Source organism: Hordeum vulgare, chromosome 1H (assembly GCF_904849725.1).
Source record: "Hordeum vulgare subsp. vulgare chromosome 1H, MorexV3_pseudomolecules_assembly, whole genome shotgun sequence".
NCBI classification, from domain to species: domain Eukaryota; kingdom Viridiplantae; phylum Streptophyta; class Magnoliopsida; order Poales; family Poaceae; genus Hordeum; species Hordeum vulgare.
In genome coordinates, this window is record NC_058518.1 from 481,154,387 (window position 1) to 481,167,782 (window position 13,396).

Consider the following 13,396-nt stretch of genomic DNA (forward strand, 5'->3'; position numbering starts at 1 on the left):
TTGGATGAACCTTTGAAAGCTATGCGTATCTCCATGAATGAGAGCAAAGAAAGAACCGCGCAAATTCGCGCTAGGCATGAATGGTTAAAAGGGTGCGTTCTAGTGATGCAAATCACGAACATCTTAAAGTGCTTGGTGTGTCTCCTCTTGAATCTTTGTTTTCGTGTGTCAAACCTATTTATGGAGGGGCTGGATATGAATCCACTTTGGTTGAAAAACACCCCAATGATTCGGAGTCCACCCATCTTGATGATAAAGGTGTGGAGAGTGGAGTAGAAGAAATCAAAATTTTGGGTAGTAATGAAACTCCCACTTTGGATTTCAAGGAATTCAATTATGATAATTGCTCCTTGTTTGAATGCATTTCTTTGATGCAATCCATCGCAAACTCTCCACATGCTTATAGCCAAAGCAAAGCCTTTACCGCACATATAGTAGATGCTATGATGAAATCTGTTGAAGAGAAGCTCGAACTAGAAGTCTCTATACCTAGAAAACTTCATGATGAGTGGGAACCTACTATAAAAATCAAGATCAAAAACTATGAGTGCAATGCTTTGTGTGATTTGGGTGCTAGTGTTTCCGCGATTCCAAAGTCTTTATGTGATATTCTTGGTTTTCATGAGATTGAAGAGTGTTCTCTTAATTTGCATCTTGCAGATTCTACTGTCAAGAAACCCATGGGAAGGATCGATGATGTTATTATTGTTGCAAATAAGAACTATGTACCCGTGGATTTCATTGTACTTGACATAGATTGCAATCCTTCATGTCCCATTATTCTTGGTAGACCTTTCCTAAGGACTATTGGTGCTATCATCAATATGAAGGAAGGGAATATTAGATTTCAATTTCCTTTAAAGAAGGGCATGGAGCAATTTCCTAGAAATAAAATAAGATTGCCTTATGAATCTATGATGAGGGCTAATTATGGTTTGAGCACCAAAGATGACTATACGTGATTCCATCACTTTTTGCCTAGCTAAGGGCGTTAAACAAAAGCGCTTGTTGGGAGGCAACCCAACGAATCTATCCTTTTTCTTTGTGTTTTGTGTTTTCCACACTTTCATAATTCTGTTATGATTGTGTTTTTTGAGTTTCTTTTTGCGTTTGTGCCAACCAAAACCGTTATGATTAGTCTTGGGGATGATCGTTTGGTCATGCTGGAAAAGACAGGAACTTTCTACTCACGAAAAGAATTTTCATTTTTTTCTGTAAGAGCTTTTGAGTTTATTCTTTTTGCTTCTGATTGCTATGCAAATTCTTCAGACTGTCGTAATTTTTCAGAATGTTTGAAGTACCAGAGGTATACTAAATATACAGATTGCTACAGACTGGTCTGTTGTTAACAGATTCTGTTTTTGTTGTGTTGGTTGCTTATTTTGATGAGACTATGGATAGTATCGGGGGGTATTAGCCATGGAAGATTGAAAATACAGTAATCCAACATCAACATAAGTAGAATTTAAGTTTGCTACAGTACCTAAGGAAGTGGTGGTTTGCTTTCTCATACTAATGTTATCACGAGTTTCTGTTTAAGTTTCGTGTTGTGAAGTTTTTAAGTTTTGGGTGAAGTTCTTATGGACAAAGAGATAAAGAGTGGCAAGAGCTCAAGCTTGGGGATGCCCAAGGCACCCCAAGAGATTCAAGGATGCCATAAAAGCCTAAGCTTGGGGATGTCCCGGGAAGGCATCCCCTCTCTCGTCTTCAATCCATCGGTAACGTTACTTGGGGCTATATTTTTATTCACCACATGTTATGTGTTTTTGCTTGGAGCGTCTTGTATCGTAGGAGTCTTTTATTTTTGTTGTGTCACAATCATCCTTGCTGCACACCTAGAGAGAGACATGCACTCGCCGTGATTTTGTCGAGCTTCACTTATATCTTTTGGTAGACAATTCAGCTCACATGTGCTTCACTTATATCTTTTGAGCTAGATACTTTTGCTCTATGTGCTTCACTTATATCTTTTAGAGCACAACGGTGCGTGGCTTGGTAGGTTATCTATGCTTTGAAAGTAGTCTCAAAAGGGGTAGTTATCCAAAGGGATACAAAAACTTCCACCTTCATGTGCATTGAATAGTTAGAGAAGTTTGATTCATCTCAATTAGTTTTGAGTTGTGGTTATGGTAATATTGAAGTCATGCTAGTAAGGTGTTGTGGATCTAGAAATACTTGTGTTGAAGTTAGTGATTCCCGTAGCATGCACGTATGGTGAACCGCTATGTGATGAAATCTGAGCATGATTAGTCTATTGATTGTCATCCTTTGCGTGGCGGTCGGGATCGCGCGATGGTTTATACCTACCAACCCTTCCCCTAGGAGTATGTGTTGAATGCTTTGTTTCGATTACTAATAGAACTTTTGCAACAAGTATATGAGTTCTTCATGACTAATGTTGAGTCCATGGTTTAGATGCACTTTCACCTTCCACCATCACTATCTTCTTAGTGTCGTGCAACTTTCGCGGTGCACAAAACCCACCATTATCCTCCCTCAAAACAGCCACCATACCTACCTACTATGGCTTTTTCAAAGTCATTCCGAGATATATTGCCATGCAACTACCACCATGACATGTGCCACCACGTCTACATTGCCTTTGCACGATCGTAAGATAGCTAGCATGATGTTTTCCATTAATGTCTATGCCATGCTAGATCATTGCCACGGTACACTACCGAAGGCATTCCATATAGAGTCATAGTTGCTCTAAGTTTTGAGTTGAAAGTGTGATGATCATCATTAATGGAGCATTGTCCCATGTGAGGAAATAAAAGAGGCCAAAGCATCCCACCAAAAAAAAGAGGCCAAAGAGCCCACCAAAAAAATGAGAGAAAAAGAGAGAAGGGACAATGCTACCACTTTTTCCACACTTGTGCATATTAAGCACCATGATCTTCATGATTGAGAGTCTCTCGTTTTTTCACCACCATATAGCTAGTGGGAAATTTTCATTATATAACTTGGCTTGTATATTCCAATGATAGGCTTCCTCAAAATTGCCTTAGATCTTCGTGAGCAAGCAAGTTGGATGCACACCCACTAATTTTCTTTAAGAGCTTTCACATACTCATAGCTCTAGTGCATCATTTGTATGGCAATCCCTACTCATTCACATTGATATCTATTGATGAGCATCTCCACATCTCATTGATATGCCTAGTTAATGTGACTATCTTCTCCTTTTTTGTCTTGCAACCTCCACCACACTCCACACCATCTATAGTGTTATAACCATGGCTCACGCTCATGTATTGCGTGAGAGTTGAAAAGGTTTGAGAAAGTAAAGGTGTGAAACAATTACTTGGCCAATACAGGGGTTGTGCATGATTTAAATTCGTTGTGCAATGATGATAGAGCATAGCCAGACTATATGCTTTTGTAGGGATAACTTTCTTTTGGCCTTGTTATTTTGAAAGTTCATGATTACCTTGCTAGTTTGCTTGAATTATTATTGTTTCCACGTCAATAGAAAACTATTGTTTTGAATCTAATGGATCTGAACATTCACGTCACATAAGAGGAGTTACAAAGGACATCTATGCTAGGTAGCATGAAAGCATCAAAAATTCATTCTTTATCACTTCCCTACTCGAGGACGAGCAGGAGTTAAGCTTGGGGATGCTTGATACGTCTCAAACGTATCTATAATTTTTGATGGTTTCATGTTGTTATCTTGTCATCTTTGGATGTTTTATGTACCTTTTATATCTTTTTTGGGACTAACTTATTAATTCAGTGCCAAGTGCGAGTTCCTGTTTTTTCTGTGTTTTTGGCTCTTTTCAGATCTGATTTTGGAACGGAGTCCAAACTGAATAAGATCCCCGAAATGATTTTTTCCGGAACGAAAGAAGATCAAGGGGCCTGTGGGCCAAGCAAGGAGGGCTCCAGGGAGCCCACAAGCCCCCACTCTGCCACCAGGGGAGACGGCGGTGGCAAGGCTTGTGGCCTTCCTGAGCGCCCCCTGACCTAGATCTTTGGCCTATATATTCCCTAAAATACAGCAAAAAAATCAGGGGATCCACGAAAATACTTTTCCGCGACCGCAAGCTTCCGTTTCCGTGAGATCTCATCTGGAGACCCTTCCCGGCGCCCTGCCGGAGGGGACTTTGGAGTTGGAGGGCTTCTTCATCATCATCATCGCCCCTCCAATGACTCGTGAGTAGTTCACTTCAGACCTACGGGTCCATAGTTAGTAACTAGATGGCTTCTTCTCTCTCTTGGATCTTCAATACAAAGTTCTCCATGATCTTCATGGAGATCTATCCGATGTAATCTTCTTTGGCGGTGTGTTTGTCGAGATCCGATGAATTGTTGATTTGTGATCAGATTATCTATGATATATGTTTGAGTCTTTGCTGATTTCTTATATGCATGATTTGATATCCTTGTAAGTCTCTCCGAGTCTTGGGTTTTGTTTGGCCAACTAGATCTATGATTCTTGCAATGGGAGAAGTGCTTGGTTTTGGGTTCTTACCATGTGGTGACCTTTCCCAGTGACAGTAGGGGCAGCAAGGCACACATTAAGTAGTTGCCATCAAGGGTAACAAGATGGGCTTTGTCGTTGATATGAGATTGTCCATCTACATCATGTCATCTTGCTTAAGGCGTTACTCTGTTCTTTTGGACTTAATACACTAGATGCATGCTGGATAGCGGTCGACGTGTGGAGTAATAGTAGTAGATGTAGACAGTATCGGTCTACTTGTTTTGGACGTGATGCCTATAGATATAATCATTGCCATAGATGACGTCACGACTTTGCGCGGTTCTATCAATTGCTCGACAGTAATTTGTTCACCCACCGTCTACTTGCTTTCATGAGAGAAGCCACTAGTAAACACTACGGCCCCCGGGTCTATTCACATCTATCGTTTCCACTTTCACTTTTACTTTGATTTGTTACTTTGTTGGTTCCAGTTCTCACTTGGCGAACAATCTATAAGGGATTGACAACCCCTTCATAGCGTTGGGAGCAAGCTTTTTGTGTTTGTGCAGGATCTTGTGATACTCCTCCTCTGGATCGATACCTTGGTTCTCAAACTGAGGGAAATACTTACCACCGCTGTGCTACATCACCCTTTCCGCTTCGAGGGAACACCAACGCAAGGCTCCAAGGCCACGGGGGAAATCCTTTGCATATTTTCCTAGGAAGTCCCTTAAGGCGTAGCCGCAGCAGAAGGATTCCTGGTGCCGTCGACACGACTATTCCTGGCGCCGTTGCCAGGGAAGCACAGCTGACATCACGCCCCGGACGTCGCCTCGCCCGTCAACAGACGTTGTCCCCGCGCGCCACCGAGCGGTCCACGAGGTGGTTGTCCATGAAGCCGGCGCCGCCGGTAACGAGGACGCGCAACCCCTTCCGCTTGAGCCCGAGGGGCACCTTGCCGGCCACGAACTGGTGGTCGGGGTAGTGCGCGGTGGGGTCGACGGAGAACCAGGCGAGCGACCTGGAGACGTCGGCGACGCGCCCGGAGGAGTAAGGGGCGGCGGTGCCGGGGCCGGAGCCGGAGGGGGCGGCGAGGCAAAAGACGGCAACGGCGAAGAGCATGCCAACGAGGGTGGAGAGCAGGCGGTGCTCGGCCGCGGTGTAGCGGGCGGCGTAGGACAGCCACGCGAGTGGCTTGGATCTGGTCGACTTCGCGGACGAGTACTCGCCGGCGGCCCCGGGGACGCCGCGATACGCGAGCTCCGACGCCATCCCCGACGGACCGAGAGAGAGGGAGACGGAGACGGAGGAGCAGCTGCGAGACGAGATCATCTCTACGAGAAAGTTGGATTTGGAGTTCTTCGAGGAGCTCTCGGAAGCCGGACGTGAGGTCCTCACCGGCCTGCTTGCCTTCAAGCCCGATGAGAGGATCACGCCGACGGAAGCGTTCGAGCACACACCCCGCATTGGCGAATATGCTTTTTTACGGATCCGTATTATGAGATCTGACTTTGCCCTCGAGAGGATCACGGCGACGGAAGCGTTCGAGCACACACCCCGCATTGCCGAATATGCTTTTTTACGGGTCCGTATTATGAGATCTGACTTTGCCCTCGTTCACGCTAGTCCGTGAAGTCATTTTTCCGCGAACTGTAAACGCATTTTACGAGTCGACGTTATACGAAGTGTGCTAGAGATGCTGTTACATAGAGATATCTGCCGCATTTCTCAAATCCTGTTGTTCGTATAGCTTTCTAGCTGTATCAGGTGCACATTAGTTAATTGGTGTACATCACATTAAACAGATTGGTATTTTGTAACATTATAAATCGACCAGAAACTATTTTAGAAGGGCCAGAAATCTACTTCCTCCATTTTTAAATATAAATTTTTAATTTTTTTATCAAATAACTACATACAAAGTAAAACAAATGAATCTAAACTTTAAAATATATCTATATACATCCGTATATAATCTTCTAATAAAATCTTAAAAAATACTTATATTTAAGAACGAAGAGAGTACATCCTACATAGCTAGTGGATCTTACTCTCTCTATTTTAAAAAATTATAGTTGAAAAAAATAGTCTAGTTTTTCCTAACTACAAATGAAGGAAGTACATTTGAGTGGGCGATCCACCCTCATCTTCTCCCGAGCAAAAATCCTGGAGACGAACCTAAAAAGTTTAGATGGATGAATGTGGAAGTTTCCTCATATGTGCTTGCGTTATGCATAGCAAGTAGCCAAGTACCTAATTCTAGGGCTAATATACACACCATGTTAGGCCATATCGGCAGATACCCGTGATGGTAAGTTGGTAACCAAAGCAATTAAGAAGATCGTCTTTTGCCAGAAAGCATACTTTTCCTTAGACAAGCCTAGCATCAAGACTTCTTAATACTTCTCCTCTTTTTTTCATACCTTAACTGCACGATTCAAAAGTAGCATCTCCTTAATTAGGCAAGTCTAAAAGTAATAATGGGGAAGATGATTCTTAGAGCATATCCAACAGCCGCGCTATATAGGCGTCGCGTTGAAAAATTAATCATTTTAGCGCGCGCTATCGTTCCGGACGCTTCAGCAGACACGCAAAAACGACGCGCGCGGCATATGTAATTCAGCGCGCGGGCGGAAACATCATCGCGCGCCGCTTATTTGCTGCGCCCGCTCCCGCACGTTGAACTCTCGAGCGCTCGCGCGAAACTCCACCTACCCATCCAGTCGCGTCGCTGTCGCCGCCCTCGCCATCCCGTTTTTCCGGCGACCATTCCGGCGCTTCCCCGGTCTCTCCCCGCGCGGCCGCGGCTTCCTCCCTCTCTCTCTCATCAGCGCCACCTGTCGCGCGCGGCAGTCCTTTGATGAGGAGCGCCCGGCCGCGCACTGTCGCTTGACGTCCGCAAGGTGTTCGACAAAAGGCCTGCAAGGTATGTATTGCTTTCAACTTCACATTTTTACATGAATTTTGGTGCATGTTGTTTATAGCCTAGTTTGAACATTTTAGATGAGTTCAGCATATGATTCTTCCGAAGAAGAATTTGATATGAAAGAGGAGGAGGATCTTGCAATGATCCTAGCTATGCACATCAATAAAAAACCGAAGCACGGTGGTTCGGTTATGGGTCGGCAGAAAATTTGGAGGGATAGGATTGATGCCCACAACAGATCGATTAGGCATTATTTTGTGGAGAATCCCACATACCCCGAGTCGTACTTTCATCGCCGGTTTAGGATGAGCACCAAGTTGTTCAGGCACATTGCAGAGAAACTAGCGAACCATGATTAGTTTTTTCAGCACAGAAGGAATGCTGCCGGAGAGCTCGGGCATAGCACCTTTTAGAAGGTGACAGCCGCTTTGCGTATGTTGGCATACGGTATTCCCGCTGATCTAGTTGATGATCACTTGGCCATGGGTGAGAGCCAAGCCATCATGTGTGGCAAGCGCTTCGCAGTCGGAATTGTGCCGAAGTTTTTTCAGCACAGACGGAATGCTGCCGGAGAGCTCGGACATAGCACCTTTCAGAAGGTGACAGCCACTTTACATATGTTGGCATACGGTATTTCCGCTGATCTAGTTGATGATCACTTGGCCATGGGTGAGAGCCAAGCCATCATGTGTGTCAAGCGCTTCGCAGTTAGAATTGTGCAAGTGTTTGGCACGGAGTACCTGAGATCTTTCAATGCTGAAGACGTCGCAAGGCTATTGAAGATGAACAAAGCTCACGGGTTTCCAGACATTTTAGCGCGCTGCTGGAGCTGCGCGCCCGCGCTGCATTTCAATGCGGCTGCTGGAGCAAACGCTGCGCGCCGCGTTAAACCTGTCGATGAGCGCGTTGTAAATCAGTTTTTTCGGCGCCGGGCGAAGCGCGCCTATTGGAGATGCTCTTAATGAACCTGTCGATGAGCGCGATGTAAATCAGTTTTTTCGACGCCGGGCGAAGCGCGTCTATTGGAGATGCTCTTAATGAACCTGTCGATGAACGCGCTGTAAATCAGTTTTTTCGGCGCCTCAGTTTTTTCGGCGCCGGGCGAAGCGCGTCTATTGGAGATGCTCTTAATGAAGTGCAGAGTCCAGCTGAAAATGATAGTTTGGGGTAGATATTGGTGTTTGCGCATAAGCAAAATGCAAGATATTAGGCGTAGCAAAGAAGGCTAGCCAGCTAAACCTGTTTGCTTCTTGCTGCAAGGATGAACAATCCTATCTCTGGGTTTCAACTTTGTCGGTCAGTCAGATTTTCAAGAGTCGGGACTCAGGAGAAGTATTGACACCTCATAAGCGCCACAGGCAAAAACAAGATAAAAAAATGCAGCAAAAAACATAAAAATGCTTTCAGTGTCGACATAAAAATGCAGCAAAAAAAAGACATGTTAGAAAGAAAGTGACAAGAAATCATGATTCGGACCCACTGCAGCAAAAAAATAAAATGCTCTCAGTGTCACATAAAAATGCTTCAGCACTCGGGATTCACAGCATTATGCTTCTTCTACACTGGCTCGTTTTGAAGTATAACATTTACACAGGATCTGCAAATTCAGACTAGAATCGAACTTGCAGATATTCATGTACACAGGATCTGCAAATTCAGACTAGAATCGAACTTGCAGATATTCATGTACATCTCATGCTACGGAACGCTGCAAACTTCTCTCCAAAAAGAGCTACAATCCAAAGCGAAAAAACGACATGGTGTTAGCACCAGCTTGACGAGGATCCATACATACAATGAAGATCTACCCGTGATGCCGCCACATCTGGCGAAGATGAGGGTTTTCTTGAAGGGACGGCCGCCAGCAGGCTCAGCAATGACTTGTCTAGCAGCTCCAACATCGACAAGTTGAGAGGTTCCGAACAGGCCCAGAGGATGCAGATGGCTTTCCTCCACGTTCATACATTACTAACTAGTCCGAGTCTCTCAGGTAGGTGCAGGCTGGAGTAAAATAGGCAGCCAGAGAACTTCTACTCCATTGCTTAGTTACATTGTGCTTCGAGTTGCATTTCGTGAGAGAACACAATAAACCTGAAAATAGAGATATGAACGTCAAAGATTTCAGTAAAATGCTAAAAAGGGTGAAGGGACTTCACAGTTACAAAGTTGGTTACAGCTTTCCATTCACTGGCTTTTCATATAGCCTTCTGCACATTAGTTAATTATTAGTGTACACCTGTATATTACAATAAACAGATTTGAGTTTTATGGCATTATAAATCAACCAGAAACTATTTTAGGAGGACTTGAAATCTACAGCCCACATATAACTACTGGATCCTACATTACAGCTTCCATTGGCTAGTCAGTCCTTACTCCTTGCGCAGTTGAGATATCCAACAGATTTCTCAAATAGGTTTCTAACTGTATAAGGTTCACATTAGTTAATTAGTGTACATTGCATTGAACACATTCGTGTTTTATGACACTATAAATCGAGCAGAAACTATTTTAGGAGGGGCCTCAAATCTACGGCCTGCATATACTAGTGGATCCTTAATTTAAGTGGGTATCCACCATCATCTTCTCCTGAGCAAAAATCCTTGATGCGGATCTAATAATTTTAGATGGAAGATTCCCCATATGTGCTTGGGCTATGCATAGCAAGTACTTAATTCTAGGACTGCAATACATAGCATGTTGGGCCATATCGGCAGATACACATGATGGTAAGTTGGTAACCAATGCAATTAAGAAGATCGTCTTTTGCCCAGAAAGCACACTTTTCCTTTGACTAGCCTAGCATCAAGACTTCTTAATATTTCTCCCTTTTTTTCCTACCTTAACTGAACGATTCAAAACTAGTAATGGAACAGATGATCCTTAAAGAGCGTGCAGTGCAGCTTTTATCAGAATGGGTAGAAATAATAAATCCCACAAGTACAGATTGGGTCACAGCGTCTTTCTTCTCTCAAACCACACTTGCCTTCTACTAGCCCTTAGCCCCTAGCCTTCCCCATATCTCCCACACCCCCTCTCTCCATTTCCTATTCCTTAATTGTGCAAATCCAAAGTAAAAATGGGGAAGATAATCCTTAATGAAGTGTAGAGTACAGCTCTTATCAGAATGATAAAAGCATCTGAAAAAGACAGGTTGGGGTAGATATAAGCAAAATGCAAGATATTAGGCATAGCAAAAGAAGGCTAGCCAGCTAAACCTGCTTGCTTCTTGCTGGAAGGATGGATATTCTTATATCTGGGTTTCAACTTGGTCGGTCAGTCAAATTTTCAAGAGTCGGAACTCAGAAGAAGAATTGACACCACATAGATTAAGTGCCACAGGCAAGTCAAATAGAATTATCTATATCATGTACTCCCTCCGTCCCAAAATAAGTGTCTTGAGCTTAGTACAATTTTGTACTAGAGCTAGTACAAAGTTGAGACAGTTATTTTAGGACAGAGGGAGTATCATTGATGAATGATGATCAGTGCCAACATAATTTTCCAACATCGCAAAAAAGGGAGACCAGGAATCATGATTTGGCAAACCACTTGTTGATCTATATAAGTATACATTGCATTATTTTAGTTAAGTTTATAGGGTTATTTGCTTATGGCTATCACACACAAAAAAACTTTAAGCTATAACACCGAAGACGTCACTGCTGGATCATGAACAGGAGCCTGTCCAAACTCTATACTCTATCAGGATATAATATATTAATATGTGCAATAACGTATTGCCAGAGGCGATGGAAAGTAGGATCGCAATGAGTCCCATTGTAAAGTTGTACAGATAGTCAAGCAATGTACTCATGTAAACTGAGTTTGGAAATTTGGTATAAACTACTATATACAATAGCCAAAACCAAGAAAAGATTAGCAGTCGGTTAAAACAACTCCTTGGCAATAACTCCATAAAAGTACCCACTAATAAAATATATTTTTAAGAATACTTTGCTTCCTACTTATGACAAGTAACCAAATATTAACATGAGCTACACCTAAATTTGATGTTCTGACTACAGAACACACTACTGTAGAATTTATAACAATCTTGACAGCAAATCTGCAATGCATCACAATAGTTGTGAGGTGCTGATGATAGTGTCACAATCGTGTAAAATAAGGTCGAATCACTCCCTAGAAGCAAAGACACTTGAAGAAAATTGATCCGGCAAAAAATGGGTTTCAGATGCCTTTGTGAAATTTACCTCTCACAGATGAAACTTCTGGAATGGCACTCCTTCCATAGCTTAGAATGAATTCATCTCAAGGCTATACATCCTCCTCTTGAGAAGCACACCGACGGCCGTCCGATATGGCTCCTCAAAGGCGTCTGAAACCCAGGATCCACCTGCCGACCCAGCAGTTCCATTCCCAACAGCGTCCCTCATTGCCTCCTCGCTTGGCTTGATGGCCACCAGTGTTGCTCCATTCAAGACCGTGCCCCCAGGCAGCTCGATTTGTGGCGCATACCACAGTCGCATGCTAAGCGCCGGCATGAGCGTGCGGTGGGAGTCACCAGACGCTGATACTGGCCTGACCCGTAGCTCCTGCAGTTGCCACTTGTCCATGGTGAGCACGCCCTGGCCATCGGCGTCCGTGAGGTCCAGGCTCTCCAGCAACGCGTGGTCGGAGATGATGGGCTGCAGCAGGTAGTGCCGTGCCGATGCCGCAATAAGCGAGCTGATGGTCCACAGCACCCGCAGCTTCAGCCCGCCGTTGGTGTAGAATGACTCCGGGATGCTCCCCGAATCGTCGGACTCCCCACAATCGGCGGCAGCGGCAGGAGGAGGCGTGGCCGTACTGCAGCCGTCCTTGACGGCAGAGGACGGCGAGGCGGAGGCGGAGGCGGCGCCGAGGATGACGCAGCTGCCGAGCGTGGAGCCGAAGTCGGCCTTCCACTTGAGCAGCACGCCGTCGTCCATGCCGAGCTCGCCGGCCGGGAGCTCGATGCGCAGGCTGCGGAGCTCCTTGAAGGAGCGGAGCACCTCGGAGGGGGAGTGGTGCGAGACGTCGGCGTGGGGCGCCGACGAGGAGGAGAGCGAGGAGGAGCGGCGGAAGGAGGAGAGGGATGCGGCGGAGGCCGGGAAGTCGGCGGCGGAGTTGGCGTGGGAGAGGATCTGGCCGAGGGCCTGGATGGGCTTGACGATGCCGCCGATGACCATGCGCGCGATCTGGGAGAAGACGCCGCGCGCGCGGGCGGAGGCGGTGGCGGTGGGGGAGGACGGGGAGGAGGAGGCGGGGTCGTCGGGGATGACGCAGTCGACGCGGACGAGGACGGAGTCGACGAGGGGCACGAGGGCGTGGAAGCGGCGGGAGACGAGCGCGCAGCGGCCGAGCGCCTTGACGTCGCCGATGCGGTTGAAGATGAGGAGGAGGAGCGGGTCGGGGAGGCCGTCGAAGCGGTCCTCCGGCGCCCCGGCCGCGGCCGCGAGGCGGTGGGGCTGCTGCCCCTCCTCGCCGCGCCACCGGCGGGCCCCCGCGGCGGCGTCCTCGGCCATCGTCGAGCGTCCGAGGACCGGATCTGGGGGGAGGTGGGAGGGGGGGAATGCGGGGCGTGGGAGGCCACGAGGAGAGCGAGGGTGTGTGGAGGTGGACGGCTTGCACGCTGTTTTTCTCTCTTCTCTCGGCTCGGGTCGGGGAAAAGAAACAGAAACAGAAACAGAAAATGCAGTGGAGCCCCTGTGCATTTCCGAAATCGTGCGGCTCTCCCTTCGATAATTCAAATCATATTTTTCTGAGTTTTCAGAGAGCGAGAGATTCAGCTGCAGCTACAGCTACAGCTTTCGTCGGTGGCAGGCCTAGCAGCACCACGATTGTAATAAACAAACACTCCTATATATATAAATAAAGCACTCAAAAAACCAAGCGAACTCCACTACTAGATGACTGCTATAGCGGAGGAAATGTAGGCAGGCAGGAAAGTCTAGTGTAGATCCAAAAATGCAGGCGAGAAGATAGTACTAGTAGCGGTACATCCGTTGGTTGATAGAGAGACAAAAAGGGGTAGTTTAAAACTGCTTTGTTTCCCT

At 45.8% G+C, this 13,396-nt stretch overlaps 1 protein-coding gene across 1 annotated transcript; it reads right to left on the reverse strand.

Annotated features, from left to right (window-relative positions):
- Window positions 1-8,895: 8,895 nt before the first annotated feature.
- Window positions 8,896-12,865, reverse strand: LOC123447488 (F-box protein At5g46170-like). Its single transcript, XM_045124096.1, has 2 exons — window positions 11,573-12,865; window positions 8,896-9,449 (listed from the first exon to the last, which is right to left on the reverse strand). Exon 1 carries the CDS (start codon window positions 12,863-12,865, stop codon window positions 11,615-11,617), a length of 1,251 nt encoding a protein of 416 aa, XP_044980031.1. The 3' UTR covers window positions 8,896-9,449; window positions 11,573-11,614.
- Between the last annotated feature and the right edge of the window lie 531 nt (window positions 12,866-13,396).